The sequence below is a fragment of the Theropithecus gelada genome, chromosome 20 (genome assembly GCF_003255815.1).
Source record: "Theropithecus gelada isolate Dixy chromosome 20, Tgel_1.0, whole genome shotgun sequence".
Lineage (NCBI taxonomy): Eukaryota > Metazoa > Chordata > Mammalia > Primates > Cercopithecidae > Theropithecus > Theropithecus gelada.
In genome coordinates, this window is record NC_037688.1 from 55,190,797 (window position 1) to 55,207,820 (window position 17,024).

A 17,024-nucleotide genomic window follows, 5' to 3' on the forward strand; every position below is an offset into this window, starting at 1 on the left:
CCACTGCACTCCATCCTGGGCAACAAAGGTACTACCTCGAGGTACTACCATTACCACTTTCTATATATTAACACTGGGATACAGAATGCAGGTTGCTTGCCCTGGGGTGTGGCCAGGCAGGGCGAGGCTGGGACCTGCATCCAGGCACTCTGACTTCTCCAGTAAACCAAAGGACATCTACAACTCCAACAGAGGCAGTTCTGCTGCCCATTTTAGCGGAAGGACAAAAGTTGGTCTTTGGAGCTTAGAGAAGGCAGAGCAGGCTGTTGTTACAGCAGCAACTTGGGCATCTTAGGAAGGCTTTTAGGCCGCGCGTGGTGGATCACGCCTGGAATCTCAGCACCTTGGGAGGCCAAGATGGGCAGATCACTTGAGGCCAGGAGTTCCAGACCAGCTTGGGCAACATGGTGAAATACCATCTCTACAAAAAATAAAAATATTAGCTGGGCTTGGTGGCACGTGCCTGTAATCCCAGCTACTCAGGAGGCTAAGGCATGAGAATCACTTGAACCCAGGAGGCTGAGGTTGCAGCGAGCTGAGATCGCAGCCTGGGCAACAGATGGAGACTCCGTCTCAAAACAAACAAACAAAAAAAAAAACAAAACTGGGGTGGGTTTGTTTTCCTCTGGCCTCAAAGAAGTGAATAAGAGGACTGCAGTCACCTGGGTGCAGTGGCTCACGCCTGTAGTCCCAGCACTTTGGGAGGCCAAGGCGGGTGGATCACGAGGTCAGGAGATCAAGACCATGGTGAAACCCTCTCTCTACTAAAAGTACAAAAAATTAGCCGGGCGAGGTGGCGGGCACCTGTAGTCCCAGCTACTTGGGAGGCTGAGGCAGGAGAATGGCATGAACCCAGGAGGCAGAGCTTGCAGTGAACTGAGATAGCACCACTGCACTCTGGCCTGGAGACAAAGCGAGACTCCGTCTCAAAAAAAAAAAAAAAAAAAGGACTAAAAGGACTGCAATCATGACCTTGAGCCTGGGGTCAGTGGTGTCTTTTTGCCTATGAAATCTGTCAATCCCGTGTCTAGGCTGTGGGGGAGGGCAGGTGGGGAGCAGGCTGGAGGACTCTTGTCCCTTACCCTCCACTCTTGGCCCAGGGGAAGAATGGCTGGTCACCACAGTGGGGGCATACCTCCCAGCGGTGTTTGAGGAGGTTCTGGATTTGGTGGACGCCGTGATCCTTACGGAAAAGGTTGGTGCTTTTGGAGCTGTGGTTTAAGGGACCTGGGGCTAGGGAACCCTCTGAGTGGCAGAGAAAGGTGGCAGAATGGCATGAGAGTGAAAGAGAAGCAATAATTTTAGGGTCACTTAAAAAAAAATTCAGAGATCAGATTGCCTGAGGAGTATTCTGGATCATCTGAAGAGTTAAATAGTCTTTCTGGGGCCAGGTGCAGTGGCTCACATCTGTAATCTCAACAATTTGGAAGGCTGAGGCAGGAGGATCACTTGAGATCAGGAGTCTGAGACCAGCCTGAGCAACATAGAATTCATCTCTACCAAAAATTTAAAAATTAGCTGGGTGTAGTGGAGCATGCCCGTAGTCCCAGTTACTCCAGAGGCTGAGGCAGGAGAATCGCTTGAACCCCAGAGGCGGAGGTTGCAGTGAGCCATGATCATGCCACTGCACTCCAGCCTGGGGAACAGAGCAAGACCCTGTCTCAAAAAAAAGTCAGCCGGGCACGGTGGCTCACGCCTGTAATCCCAGCACTTTGGGAGGCTGAGGCCGGAGGATCACCTGAGGTCAGGAGCTGGAGACAAGTCTGGCCAACATGGTGAAACCCCATCTCTACTAAAATTACAAAAATTAGCTGGGTGTGGTGTCATGTGCCTGTAATCTCAGCTGCTCAGGAGGCTGAGACAGGAGAATCGCTTGAACCCAGGAGGTGGAAGTTGCAGTGAGCTGATGTCGCACCATTGCACTCCAGCCTGGGCAACAAGAGCGAGACTCCGACTCAAAAAAATCCCTGGATTGGTAGAAATTGTCCCTGAGACCTGGGAGCATTGGGAGAGTTTGGTGGCCAATCTGGCTCGCAGATCCCTGAAGTTGGAGGCAGGTCACTCAAATACCCAACACTTTGCTCTGCAGACAGCCCTGCACCTCCGGGCTCGGCGGAACTTCCGGGACTTCCGGGGAGTGTCCCGCCGCACTGGGGAGGAGTGGCTGGTGACGGTGCAGGACACGGAGGCCCACGTGCCAGATGTCCACGAGGAGGTGCTGGGGGTTGTGCCCATCACCACCCTGGGCCCCCACAACTACTGTGTGATTCTCGACCCTGTCGGACCGGATGGCAAGAATCAGCTGGGGCAGAAGCGTGTGGTCAAGGTGAGGTCCCTACACCCCCCACAGAGGACTGTCCTGGGAGATGTATGCCCTCTAGTGGCAGGAGGCCCTCTGCCCTCTCTCCCTTCTCTCCTCCAGAGGCACGTTCTGGGAATACCTTCTGTGCCTTTACACGCTTAGTTCTTACACGCCTGAGACACTGGCCCATTTGGTTCCTGGCAGCCTCTAACTTACCCCTCAGACCTGAAGTTAATTCCCCTTCTGGGAAGGTCTCCTGGCTACCCTCTGCCTGAGACTCTGAAACTCTCTCTGATACAGTCATGTGCCACTTAATGTGGGGATACAGTCTGAGAAATGGTCCTTAGATGATTTTGTCTTTGTGCAAAAGAGTGCACTTAGGCAAACCTAGATGGCACAGCCTACTATCACCTAAGCTAGATGGTGTAGCCTGCTCCTAGGCTGCCAACCTGTGCAGCATGTGACCGTCCTGAATACTGCAGGCAGCTGAACACAATGGTAAGTACTTACGTATCTAGCCATAGAAAAGGTAAGAAAAACACAGTATGAAAGCTTCATTATCGGCCAGCAAGTGGCTCACGCCTGTAATCCCAGCACTTTGGGAGGCCAAGGCACGTGGATCACTTGGGGTCAAGAGTTCAAGACCAGCCTGGTCAACGTGGGGAAACCCTGTTTCTACTAAAAATACAATAATTAGCCAGGTGTGGTTGTGGGTACCTGTAATTCCAGTTACTCGGGAGGCTGAGGCACAAGAATCACTTGAACCCCGGAGATCAAGCCTGCAGTGAGCCGAGATCGTGCCACTGCACTCCAACCTGGGTGACAGAGTGAGATTATCTCAAAAAAAAAAAAAAAAAAAAGAGCTCCATTATAATCTTACAGGACCACCATGTGCAGTCTGTAGTGGACTGAACCATCACGCAGTGACTATACTTCACATCTTTTATATTCTGGTGTGCACTTTGCTTTGTCATCTTTCGTAAAACAAACCTCTTGGTTTACCCTCTCCCACCCCCCACCTCATCCCCTCTCTGAACTATATGTGGGAATACCAGGAGTTGCCAAACTCATTCTGTAAAGGGGGCTGGATGGTAGATATTCCGGGCTCTGTGAGTCATCGTTTCTGTGGAAGTTCTTCAACTCTGCTGTTATGTCAGGAAAGCAGCATGGGCAGTACGTAAACAAGTGAGTACTGCCATGTTTCTGGAATATTTTATTTGCAAAAACAGGAGGCAGAAAAAGTAGAAATAGGCCAGGCACGGTGGCTTACACCTGTAATCCCAGCACTTTGTGAGTCCAATGCGGGTGGATCACTTGAGATCAGGAGTTGGAAACCATCCTGGCCAACATGGCGAAACCCCTTCTGTACTAAAAATACAAAAAACAATTAGCTGGGCATGGTGTCAGGCACCTGTAAACCCAGCTTCTCTGGAGGCTGAGGCAGGAAAATTGCTTGAACCCGGGAGGCGGAGGTTGCAGTGAGCTGAGATAGCACCACTGCCCTCCAGCCTGGGTGACAGAGAAAGACTGTCTCAAAAAAAAAAAAAAAAAAAAAGTAGAAATAACCCAAATGTATATATTTAATGAATGGATAAAAAATTGTAGCATATTCATACAATGGAATATCATTCAGCCATAAGAAAGAAATGGCATACCAGGCGCAGCAGCTCATGACTATAATCCCAGTGCTTTGGGAGGCCAAGGTGGGAGGATTGCTTGAAGCCAGGAGTTCGAGACCAGCCTGGGTAACATAGTGAGACCCCATTTTTACAAAAACTTTAAAAAATTGGCGAGGCATGGTGGCACACCTATAGTCCCAGGTACTTGGGAGGCTAAAGTGGGAAAATCGCTTGATCCCAGGAAGTGGAGGCTATAGTGAGCTAGGATTGTGCCACTGTACTCCAGCCTGAGGCAATAGAATGAGATCCTGTCTCTAGGAAAAAAGAAAAGAAAAGAAAGAAATGACATACTTATAGGTGATACAACATGGATAAAATTGAAAACGTTATGCTAAGTGAAAGAAACTGGCCAGACGCAGTGGCTCACGCCTGTAATCCTAACACTTTAGGAGGCTGAGGCAGGCACATCACCTGAGGTCAGGAGTTCAAGACCAGCCTGGCCAACATGGTGAAACACCATCTCTGCTAAAACACAAAAATTAGCTGGGCATGATGGCGGGTGCCTGTAGTCCCAGCTACTGCTCGGGAGGCTGAGACGGGAGGATCCCTTGAACCCGGGAGACAGTTGTTGCAGTGAGCTAAGATCCCACCACTGCACTCCAGCCTGGGCTGCTGAGCGAGACTCCATCTCAAAAAAAAAAAAAAAAAAAGCCAGACATCAAAGACCACATATTGCATGATTCCATTTATACGAAATGTCCGGAATAGGTAAACACATAAAATAGACTAGTGATGGGTGGGGTGGGTGGGGAGTAGAAGTAGCTTCTAGGTACAGGATTTCTTTTCAGGGTGATGATGAAAATATTCTAGACTTAACATAGTAGTGATGGTTGGACAGCTCTGAGTATACTAAAACAACTGAATTGTGAATTGTATACTCTAAGTGGGAAAATTTCATATGTGGATTATATCTCAATAAAATTAAAAAAAAAAAAACAGGCAGTGCTAGGCATGGTGGCCCACGTTTATAATCCCAGCACTTTGGGGAGTTGAGGTGGGCAGATCGCTTGAGTCCGGGACTTTGAGACCAGCCTAGGCAACATGGTAAAACCCCATCATCTACGAAGCACACAAAAATTAGCCGGGTGTGGTGACGTGCATCTGTAGTGCCAGCTCTTTGGGAGGCTGTGCTGGGAGGATTGCTCGAGCCTGGAAGGTTGAGGCTGCAGAGAGCTGAGATCATGCCACTGCACTCCAGCCTGGCCAATAGAGCAAGACTGTCTCAAAAAAAAAAAAAAAAAAAAAAGGCAGAATCCAGATTTGGCCTGAAAACCAGAGTTTGTCGAGCCCTAGGTTACACCATCTCTAGAAAACAAAGCCTGAGAGAAAGAAGAAAAAACAGGTTGATTTTTTTTTTTAATGGTTTAGCGTGCGTGGATCCAGGTCCTGACAGTTTATGGAATCTTTCAAGGACACGTTTGAGCAGATGAGATTCGGCAGACGTTTGTGTAGAGCCTCACAGTCCAGACGGTGCCTCACTGTATTATGATGTGGGGGTGGTGGCGGGCTTCTGGGGCTCCTGTCCTCCACACAGGCCTGAGACAGCGCGGGGCTGGGGAGGTGCCATCGGAGGCACCCGCAACCCTAAAGGCCCTGCCCCTAACCGCACGTCTCCCCACTAGGGAGAGAAGTCTTTCTTCCTCCAGCCGGGAGAGCAGCTGGAACAAGGCATCCAGGATGTGTACGTGCTGTCGGAGCAGCAAGGGCTGCTGCTGAGGGCCCTGCAGCCCCTGGAGGAGGGGGAGGATGAAGAGAAGGTCTCACACCAGGCTGGGGACCACTGGCTCATCCGTGGACCCCTGGAGTATGTGCCATCTGCCAAGGTGGAGGTGGTGGAGGAGCGCCAGGCCATCCCTCTAGATGAGAACGAGGGCATCTATGTGCAGGATGTCAAGACTGGAAAGGTAATGGCTGGGGGTGGGTGGTGGTGCTGCCACGTGGCCTTGGCCTTGGTGGTGGCTTTTTCTGGGTGTGTGGGAGAGGTGGGCAGGGACTTCAGCAGCATGGAGAGCCACATCAGGTCGGCTGTCTGGTTGGGGGAAGGTACTATGTGGAGTGTTTGCCATCCTGCCTTAAATATCTCATTTGAAATGTTAGAACCGACCGGGTGCGGTGGCTCAAGCCTGTAATCTCAGCACTTTGGGAGGCTGAGGCGGGCGAATCACCTGAGGGCAGGAGTTCAAGACTAGCCTGGCCAACATGGTGAAACCCCGTCTCTACTAAAAATACAAACATTAGCCAGGCGTGGTGGTGGTCCGAGTAGTCCCAGATACTTGGAAGGCTGAGACAGGAGAATTGCTTGAGCTGGGAGACAGAGGTTGCAGTGAGCCAAGATCACACCACTGCACTCCAGCCAGGGCGACAGAGTGAGACTCCATCTCAAAAAAAAATATTAGAACCTCCACTAAGAGGACAAGTGGGGGTTTAGGACGGGGACCCTGTCCCGCAGCAGACCTGGTTCCCAGCATATAAAGGTCTGACGGGGTGGCCAGGGAACAGGAAGGACCTCCTCCCTCATGCCCATATCCCAGTGGAATCTTTCATTTTTGCTGCTTCACCTAAAACCTTGACCTTGATTTGACCTCAGGCCACATCTCCAACCTTCTCTAAGAATCCAAGCTGGAAGTCCAGCTCGAAATCCAAGGGAGCATCCGTGTACATGACCTACTTCACCGTCCCTGGGGTGCCCTCCAAACTGTCCCATGAAGGAAGATTCTAGAAATAACATTGAGCACCTTCTCTCTGCCAAGAGCTGTTTAAGCTAGACATGTGAGATGTCATTCACCCCTAGACCCTGCAAGGTAGCCACCATCAAGTCCACTTGACAGATGAGGAAACTGAAGCCCAAGGGGTGAGGTAGTTAGCCCACGAAGACAGGGCCAACAGATGGCAAACCCGGGCTGGAGCCTGGTCTCCCGGCAGAGAAGGTGTTTAACCTCGCGCCGCACCTTCCATGGACGGGCTGTGCTTCAGGACAGCTGGGCGGATCTTCCTCCCTTCCACGCTTACGGGCAGCGTCCCTCCCTGTCCTCGTCTCAAGGTACGCGCTGTGATTGGAAGCACCTACATGCTGACCCAGGACGAAGTCCTGTGGGAGAAGGAGCTGCCTCCCGGGGTGGAGGAGCTGCTGAACAAGGGGCAGGACCCTCTGGCAGACAGAGGTGAGAAGGACACAGCTAAGAGCCTCCAGCCCTTGGCGCCCCGGAACAAGACCCGCGTGGTCAGCTACCGCGTGCCCCACAACGCTGCCGTGCAGGTGTACGACTACCGAGAGAAGCGAGCCCGGTGAGCGCTGGCAGGGCAGGGGGTAGGGGGCGGCTCTCCACGGGTCCGACTCTGACTCCTGGCTGTCTCTGCAGCGTGGTCTTCGGGCCTGAGCTGGTGTCGCTGGGTCCTGAGGAGCAGTTCACGGTGTTGTCCCTCTCGGCTGGGCGGCCCAAGCGTCCCCATGCCCGCCGTGCGCTCTGCCTGCTGCTGGGGCCTGACTTCTTCACCGACGTCATCACCATTGAGACGGCGGATCATGCCAGGCTGCAACTGCAGCTGGCCTACAACTGGTAAAAACGGGGACAGGGCACGGGGGTGCGCTTCTGGAATCCTAGCACTTTGGGAGGCTGAGGTGGGAGGATCGCTTGAGCCTAGGAGGTCCAGGCTGCAGTGAGCCATGATGGCCCCGCTGTACTCCAGCCTGGGTGACAGAACAAGATCCTGTTTCTAAACAAAAAAAACCAAACCAGGTAAGCAGTGGGTGAGGGTTCCTGCTGGGTGCAGCCTAGGAACCCCAAGAAAAGGAGGTGAAGTGCTGGGCTCCTCATGAGGGCAGGACACCTCATTTAGTGCCGAGGTCAAGAGGGAACCCAGGAGTTCACGCAAATCCAGGGAAGGCGTGGGCTCACCTCTTGGAGTCAGGACTCAGGGATCCGGTAGCAGGACACTACCCCAGCTAAGCTCCCTGCGTGCAGCCAAATGCTTAACTGCCAGGCTGTTAAAAGATGCATGGGACACAGCCAGCGGGAGTGGGCAGTGCGAGTGGGTGGCGAGAACACAAGCTCTGAAACTGACCACCCTGACCTGCGCCCCACCCCTGCTGTTTGCAGCCTATGGACCTGGACAAGGGACAGGGGGCTTTCCTCAGTTTCCCTATCTGTAACATGAGGAAGACAGCATTACCTCCTTCACAAGGCCATTGAAAGGATGCAATGAGCGTTAGAACAGTGCCTGTATTGGTCAGAGCTCAATAGCAGCTATTAGGATTGGGTGAGATAAGTCATGTACAGAAACAGTGTTCATGACCGGGCACGGTGGCTCACACCTGTGATCCCAGCACTTTGGGAGGCTGAGGTGGGAGGACTGCCAGGAGTTTGAGACCAGGCTGAGTAACATAGCAAGACTCTCTCTACAAAAAAAATTTATAAACTAGCTGGGCATGGTGATACATGTCTATAGATCCAACTACTTGGAAGGCTGAGTTGGGAGAATTGCCCGAGCCCAGGAATTTGAGGCTGCAGTGAGCTATGACTGTGCCTCCGCACTCTAGCCTGGACAACAGAGACCCACAGACACCCTGTCTTGAAGGAAGGAAGAAGGAAAAAAGAAAAGTCGGGTGTGGTGGCTTATGCCTATAATCCTAGCACTTTGGGAGACTGAGGCAGGCAGATCACTTGAGGTCAGGAGTTTGAGACCAGCCTGGCCAACATGTTGAATCCCTGTCTCTACTAAAAATACAAAAATTAGCCAGGCGTGGTTGTGGGCACCTGTAGTCTCAGCTTGTAGTCGCAGATACTCAAGGGGCTAAGGCAGGAGAATCGTTTGAACCCAGGAGGCGGAGGTTACAGTGAACCCAGTTTGTGCCACTGCACTCCAGCCTGGGCGATGGAGCGAGACTGTCTCCAAAAAGAATGTTCAACACTCCCAAGCATGCCCCTCGCCTCTCAGCTTAGAGCAGCCAGTGCCCTGATGGCGGCAGACAGCTGCTGACATATTCCCAGGCACTACAGCACCATAGTTAAGAGCATAGGCCCCAGAAGCAGGTGCCTGGTTCAGTTTTCTGGCTTGTCACATGTCATATGGCAAGTCTTGGGCCAGCCACTTGACTTCTCTGGACCTCTACTTCCTCATCTGTAAAATGGGGGTGGTGATCATCACCATCTCATAGGGTGGCTGAGCAGATTAAAGGAGAACATGTGTTAAGTTTTTAGGATCTTACCAGGCATATATTAGCACTCTCTATTGTGAGGGACCCTGCCCAGCCACACAGGGTGGGCATTGAAGTTCTTCTCGGAGAGAGTTGCTGGCTGGGCATGATCACATGTGTAGTCCCAGCACTCTGGGAGGCTGAGGTGGGAGGGTTGCCTGAGCCCAGCAGTTCAAGACCAGCCTGGGCAACATGGCAAGACCTTGTCTCTTCTGAAAAAGAGAGATTCCTGGGTGAAAGCAGCTTCCCCATTCTGGGCCTGTTTGTTCACAGGCACTTTGAGGTGAATGATCGGAAGGACCCCCAAGAGACGGCCAAGCTCTTTTCAGTGCCAGACTTTGTAGGTGATGCCTGCAAGGCCATCGCATCCCGGGTGCGGGGGGCCGTGGCCTCTGTCACTTTCGATGACTTCCATAAGAACTCAGCCCGCATCATTCGCACTGCTGTCTTTGGCTTTGAGACCTCAGAAGCCAAAGGCCCCGACGGCATGGCCCTGCCCAGGCCCCGGGACCGGGCTGTCTTCCCCCAAAACGGGCTGGTGGTCAGCAGTGTGGACGTGCAGTCGGTGGAGCCTGTGGATCAGAGAACCCGGGACGCCCTGCAACGCAGCGTCCAGCTGGCTATCGAGATCACTACCAACTCCCAGGAAGCAGCGGCCAAGTGAGTGAGGCTGGGAGCTCGGCTGCCCATAATGCCCATGGCAGGCCACTGCTGGGACCTGGATAACCTGGCATCCCCTATGGACTGCCTGCTGCCATCTCTACCCCCAAGGATCTATTCCCTACCCGACAGATCTGGTGACCCACTTAAAATGTGAATCAGGCTGGGCGCCGTGGCTCATGCCCATAATCACAGCACTGTGAGAGGCTGAGGCAGGAAGATCACTTGAAGCCAGGAGTTTGAGGCTACAGTGAGCCATGATTGCGCCACTGCACTCCAGCCTGAGCAACAGGCCTGGGAGACTGACCCTATCTCAAAAGAAAAAAAAAAAAAAAAAAAGCACGTATCAGATGCGATTCCTGCAGCCTCTCATCTTGCATGTGATAAAACCCAAACTCTGTCCTGCAGGTCCAGCCGACCTCCCCCAATTTGCCTTCTAGCCTCCCCCTTCCATGTTCCTTGCCCCCAGAACTTGTTCCAGCTGACATGTTCCAGCCCCACTGGCTTCCTCTGCTCCTTCAATGCACAGTTTGGACCCACCTGAAGGCCTTTTGCAATGGCTTTTCCTGCTGCCCAGAAAGCTTTCCCCCCACCAGCCCCCAGGCTCCCTTCCAGGCAGGCTCCTCCTAGTTTCAGCCCAAAGATCCCCTCCTTGGGGAACCGTTTTCTTTCTCTCACAGCTGAATAGCAACCTCTTTGCCTGGTCTCTCCCACTTCACTACCTTCAAGATACTTGTCACTGTCTGAAATCCTCCTTGTGTACTTGTTTTTTCCCCCACTCAAGTGGCGTGAAAGCAGGGACTACGGTCATGCCTGCATTTGTCGGGCCCAGAATGACACTGGCTTGTGACGCATATACCATTCTGGGTTGAGTTGCATATCGGGTGCCTTCTAGGGGCCGGGGTCTGTCCCGGGCACCGATTTCGTTGGTGGTCTCTGCCCTTGGCGCTCCTGTTCCTGCTCCAGCCCCATGCCAGCCTCTCACCTGCACTCCGTCTCCTCCAGGCACGAGGCTCAGAGACTGGAGCAGGAAGCCCGTGGCCGGCTTGAGCGGCAGAAGATCCTGGACCAGTCAGAAGCTGAGAAAGCTCGCAAGGAACTCTTGGAGCTAGAGGCTCTGAGGTGGGTTGAAAACTAGAGGAGGAGACTGGCAGGGGCTGAGGGTCTTGGGACGGCAGCCGGTGGGGGCAGCAGGCCAGGGTTGGGGGGTGTGGATGAGACAGTGCACGGCTACAGCATAAGTCAAGGCCATGGGGGGACTGGGCTGTCTCCCGGGTCTTACCTGACTCTGCCTTCTCTCCAGCATGGCCGTGGAGAGCACCGGGACTGCCAAGGCGGAGGCCGAGTCCCGTGCAGAGGCAGCCCGGATTGAGGGAGAAGGGTCTGTGCTGCAGGCCAAGCTGAAAGCACAGGCCTTGGCCATCGAGACGGTGAGTAGGAGGAGGCATCGAGAAGGGGGTGGCCTTGAGACCTGGAAAAGACCCATTCCCTACAGTCCCTGAGACTGTATAAGACACCAGGTCCCCCCAGCATCCTATCCAAGTACTTTGTATTTGACAAAGTCCTTTGCCTTGTAGGATTCATTGACTCCATCGCTGGAAGGTAAGGATTAGAACACCCATTTTGTAGCTGGGCGCTTATGCACTGTCCACCTTGGCACAAGCGCTGCGTGTGCTTCACACGCATGATCTTATTTAATGCTCGAAATCCCATTAAGAGGCCGGGTGCTCACGCCTGTAATCCCAGCACTTTGGGAGGCCGAGGTGGGTGGATCACCTGAGGTTAGGAGTTCAAGACCAGCCTGGCCAATATGGTGAAACCCCATCTCTACTAAAAATACAAAAAATTAGCTGGGTGTGGTGGCGTGCACCTGTAATCCCAGCTACTCAGTAGTCTGAGGCAGGAGAATCGCTTGAACCCAGGAGGTGGAGGCTGCATATTGCTGACATTGTGCCACTGCACTACAGCCTGGGCAACAAGAGCAAAACTCCACCTCAAAAATAAGTAAATAAAAATAAATGTAAAAAGAGACCTAGGCCAGGCGCGGTGGCTCAAGCCTGTAATCCCAGCACTTTGGGAGGCCGAGATGGGCGGATCACGAGGTCAGGACCTCGAGACCATCCTGGCTAACACGGTTAAACCCCGTCTCTACTAAAAAAAAAAAATGCAAAAAATGCCAGGCACGGTGGCTCAAGCTTGTAATCCCAGCACTTTGGGAGGCCGAGATGGGCGGATCACGAGGTCAGGACCTCGAGACCATCCTGGCTAACATGGTGAAACCCCGTCTCTACTAAAAAATACAAAAAAACTAGCCGGGCGAGGTGGCGGGCGCCTGTAGTCCCAGCTACTCGGGAGGCTGAGGCAGGAGAATGGCGTAAACCCGGGAGGTGGAGCTTGCAGTGAGCTGAGATCCGGTCACTGCACTCCAGCCTGGGCGACAGAGCGAGACTCTGTCTCAAAAAAAAAAAAAAAGAGAGACCTAGTGTGGTGCCTCATGCCTGTAACCCCAGCACTTTGGAAAGCTGAGGTGGGAGGATCATTTGAGGTCAGGTCGAGACCAATTCAAGACCAGTCTGGGCAACATAGCAAGACCTCATCTCTACAAAAACAAAATTTAATGGGTTGGGTATGGTGGCATGTGCCTGTAGTCCCAGCTACCCAGGAGGCTGAGGCAGGAGGATCCTTTGAGCCAGGAGTTCAAGGCTGCAGTGAATCCCGATCTGCATTCCAGCCTGGGTCAAAATATAATGCTGGATTTTTCCCCTTCCAGGAGGCTGAGCTCCAGCGGGTCCAGAAGGTCCGAGAGCTGGAACTGGTCTATGCCCGGGCCCAGCTGGAGCTGGAGGTGAGCAAGGCTCAGCAGCTGGCCGAGGTGGAGGTGAAGAAGTTCAAGCAGATGACAGAGGCCATAGGCCCCAGCACCATCAGGGACCTTGCTGTGGCTGGGCCTGAGATGCAGGTGAGAGTTGGGGAAGGCGTGTTGGTTTCAGGACCAACCTTGGAACCAGGAAGGCAGAGCCAAGGCGCAAAACACATCTGGAAAGATGGTGGGGAAGGGAGGAGTGAGTGACCTGTCCCTGCATCACAGGTCATTCATGCAGTGTCACGCTACATCAACGTCAGGCACTTTACTAGACCCAGCAGTGAGCCAGAGCTTGGAGGAGACAGGAAATGGATGGGACACCAGTCTGTGACAAGCGTTTCCAAGGCAGTCAAGCAGGGTGGTCAAATGCAGGGGAGGTGACCCTTCAAATCAGCTGACTTAAGGAGGGTCACTTTGAAGTGGGCAGGGTTTGACACCCATCTAAACTTCCTCCTGTTCTCGCCTTCCAGGTGAAACTGCTCCAGTCCCTGGGCCTGAAATCAACCCTCATCACCGATGGCTCCACTCCCATCAACCTCTTCAGCACGGCCTTTGGGCTGCTGGGGATGGGGCCCGAGGGTCAGCCCCTGGGCAGAAGGGTGGCCAGTGCGCCCAGCCCCAGGGAGGGGATGTCCCCCCAGCCTGCTCAGGCCCCTCAAGCTCCTGGAGACAACCACGTGGTGCCTGTACTGCGCTAACCCCTGATTAATACAATGGATGTTTCTGGGCATTTAAAATTTCAACGCTTTTCTCTTGTCTGACATTGGTTGGGATCACCAGAGAGCTTAATGGTGGGGAGAGGAGGTGCTCCTGGCATCTTTTTTTTTTTTTCGAGATGGAGTCTTGCTCTGTCACCCAGGCTGGAGTGCAATGGCGCCATCTCTTTTCACTGCAACCTCCGCCTCCCAGGTTCAAGTGATTCTCCTGCCTCAGCCTCCTGAGTAGCTGGGATTACAGGCACGTGCCACCATGCCCGGCTAATTTTTGTACTTTTTAGTAGAGACGGGGTTTCACCACGTTGGCCAGGCTGGTCTCGGACTCCCAACCTCAGGCGATCTACGTGCCTTGGCCTCCCAAAGTGCTGGGATTACAGGTATGAGCCACCGTGCCCGGCCGACATCTTTAGATAGTTACAGGAGACTGTTCTCCATAAAGGGGAGAGGACCCCAAGGCAGGGGGAGGATGAGCTGGAAGTCACCCAGTAGGAATGTGGCCCCAAAGCTTTGTGCACGGAGTGGCTGCCGGCTTCCTAGAGCCCAGATAGGGGCGATGATGCCACGGGTAGGGCCACGGGGTCCACACTGGCAACATCTCACCACCGGTTCTCCAGGAGCCCAGCTGCCCGGTAGCTCTCAGCGTCTAACCCTTCAGCTGTGGCAGATGCAGCTCAGCTTCCCATCGGGGAGGCGCTCTCCAGCGCCACCTGCTGGTAGTGCCCGCAGCGCCATCGGACGTGCCAGGCTTCCACCCGGTGCTGTGCACTTGTCCCTTCCCAGGTCGGGGTATCAGGTTGGGGAGGAGGACCCTGCCTAGGGCAGTAGAAATTGGGCATCTCCTTGAGCTTCTGGTCTGGGCTCTTTGGGAGCACTGAAGGGGGGTTGCCCTTATCCTACCCTCTCCCCCACAACCAGTAAGGGGTCCTCATTTGAGAGAAGGATCCAGGTGTAGTCAGCCTGGGTGCACCAGCCCTTTGGGGCCAGGTAGAGTTGTAGGTGACAGGCCCGCCCCGTCTCTGCCGAGGAAGTAAAAAGATTCTAGGAACTGAGTGCGGGAGCTTAGGCCTGTAACCCCAGCACCTTGGGAGGCCAAGGAACAAGGATCACTTGAGACTAGGAGTTCAAGACCAGCCTGGGCAACATAGCAAGACCCCCATCTCTACAAAAAAAAAAAAAAAAAAAAAAAAGCCAGATATTGTGGCATGCATCTGTGTTCCCAGCTACTTGGGAGGCTAAGGTGAGAAGATTGCCTGAGCCCAGAAGTTGGAGGCCACAGTGAGCTATGATCATACCACTGCGCTCCAGCCTGGGTGACAGAGGGAGACCCTGTCTCTATAAAAATCCCCTAAAAGCTTCCCTAACTCCCTCATCTTTCCCTTCCTGTAATATTTAGTGGAAAAAGCCCTATCCCCACTGAACTCACCTCCCTCCCTCTCTGCCCTGCCCCTGACCAGCTGCACGTTGCTGGAGGAGGAACACCCCACGGAGCTGACTGATCTTATTTTAAGCTCATGGGAACAAATATTGAGGGAGGTGCAGCTCCTCTGACTGTGCTGCTCTGTCTTGTGTGCGATCCGCTTCGAGACAACCATTCACACCACCTCTCCTCTCAGCCACCTACACCCCCTGCCCACTTTCTCTCACCTCTTTGAGAAAATAGAAGCAAATTGGGTAGGAAGGCCCTTTCCAGCAACAAACCTAACAAACTGCTGGCATCTGTACTCTGTCCTCCCTCCTGTTCCCACCCTGGGTTCCTCTCCTTGGGCTCTAGGAGGGAGGGCTGCATTCCTTCCCTGATTGCCGTCCTCTCCTGTGCTGTCAATTTTTTTTTTCTTTTTTTTTTCTTTTTTTTTTCTTTTTTTTTTTTTTGAGACTGAGTCTCGCTCTGTCGCCTAGGTTGGAGTGCAGCGGTGTGATCTCAGCTCACTGCAACCTCTGCCTCATGGATTCAAGTGATTATCCTGCCTCAGCCTCCCGAGTCACTGAGGCGACAGTCATGCACCACCATGCCCTGCTAATTTTTGTATTTTTAGTAGATATGAGGTTTTGCCATGTTGTCCAGACTGGTCATGAACTCCTGACCTCAAGTGATCCACCTGCCTCGGCCTCCCAAAGGGCTGGGATAACAGGCGTGAGCCACTGCACCCAGCTGATATGCCAACAATTTCTTCTCTCCTGCATCATCGTCATCAGGATATAGACATGTCTACTCTGTCCATATAAAACAACTCCCTTAACCCTATGAGCCCGTCTACCTCCCACCTCTCCTTTTTCCATAACAGCTAAATTTTTCCAGAGTTCTCTGTGGTCTCACTTTACATTCCTCATCTCTCATCTCTTCAAACCACTCCAGATAGGGCCAGGTATGGTGGCTCACGCCTGTAATCCCAGCACATGGTAAGACCCTGTCTCTACTAAAAATACAAAAATTAGCCAGGTGTGGTGATGGGTGCCTGTAATCCCAGCTACTTGGCAGTTTGATGGAGGAGAATCCCTTGAACCCAGGAGGTGGAGGTTGTAGTGAGCGAGATTGCGCCATTGTACTCCAGCCTGGGTAACAAAAGCAAAACTCCAACTCAAAAAAAAACAAAACAAAACAAAAAAACACCCCAGGTAGCTCCTGTTTCTGCCCCTTATGTTACAGAAACTGCTCTATTCAGTGTCAGCAGTAATGTCCCGTTGCTAAATCCAGTAGTTGACCAGTCACTTGGCACAGTTGGCCATTCCTCCCATGCTGAGCTTTCTTGATGTCACCTGTTCTAGTTTTCTTTCTCGCTTCTCTCAGCCTCTGATTTGTGGGTTTCCTGAGGCCCACTTCTCATGCCGACATTCTTGTCCAGTCACATGACCTTAGATGGTCTCTATACCACTGATCTCCGAATCCATTACTCCAGCTCTGACCTCACATAAGAGCTCTGGACTCATTTCCAATCCATGCCTTGATGTCTCCACGTGGACCTCAGTTAGTGATCAGGCTTTGGCTCTCCCCAGTGAAATGGGGAGACAACATCCCCATTCCGGGGAATGGGCGAACGACATCACATGCCCGCTCTTCCCTCTTCCGTATAAATGGGTGACCAACAATTTCCAAGTGGAGGCTGCTCCAACTGCCTGGGTCCCAGGGAGAAAATGGTGTGAGGCGCAGCCATGGCTGACCTGCAACAGACATGTGGCAGGAGTGAGAAATGTTTGCTGTATCAAGCAACTGAGACTTGGGGGGTTTTGTTACCACAGCATAACCTAGCCTATCCTGACTACTTCGTGTACCTCACAGGATTGTAAGATCCCATAGGTCACAGGGGAAACTGCTCTAAATTGCATGCACGGGGCTGGGTGTGGTGGCTCATGCCTGTTATCCCAGCACTTTGGGAGGCCGAAGCAGATGGATCGCCTGAGGTTGGGAGTTCAAGACCAGCCTGGCCAATATGGCAAAACCCTGTCTCTACTAAATATGCAAAAAAAAAAAAAAAAAAAAAAATAGGCTTGGGGGCACATGTTTGTAATTCCAGCTACCCAGGAGGCTGAGTCAGAAGAATTGCTTGAACCCGAGAGGTAGAGGTTGCAGTGAGCCGAGATCACGCCAGTGCACTCCAGTCTAGGTGACAGAGTA

At 52.8% G+C, this 17,024-nt stretch overlaps 1 protein-coding gene across 3 annotated transcripts in view; it reads left to right on the forward strand.

Annotated features, from left to right (window-relative positions):
• Window positions 1-13,441, forward strand: part of MVP (major vault protein) — a 28,290-nt gene extending 14,849 nt beyond the window's left edge. For all 3 annotated transcript variants that reach the window (XM_025369877.1, XM_025369876.1, XM_025369878.1), the window contains 10 exons: window positions 1,101-1,195; window positions 2,090-2,326; window positions 5,604-5,885; window positions 7,022-7,266; window positions 7,341-7,538; window positions 9,449-9,835; window positions 10,841-10,957; window positions 11,139-11,265; window positions 12,606-12,794; window positions 13,169-13,441. In XM_025369877.1, the coding sequence (XP_025225662.1) occupies window positions 1,101-1,195; window positions 2,090-2,326; window positions 5,604-5,885; window positions 7,022-7,266; window positions 7,341-7,538; window positions 9,449-9,835; window positions 10,841-10,957; window positions 11,139-11,265; window positions 12,606-12,794; window positions 13,169-13,396 (2,105 nt within the window). In that variant the 3' untranslated portion in view covers window positions 13,397-13,441. The remainder of the gene's footprint in view (window positions 1-1,100; window positions 1,196-2,089; window positions 2,327-5,603; window positions 5,886-7,021; window positions 7,267-7,340; window positions 7,539-9,448; window positions 9,836-10,840; window positions 10,958-11,138; window positions 11,266-12,605; window positions 12,795-13,168) is intronic.
• The last annotated feature ends 3,583 nt before the right edge of the window (window positions 13,442-17,024 follow it).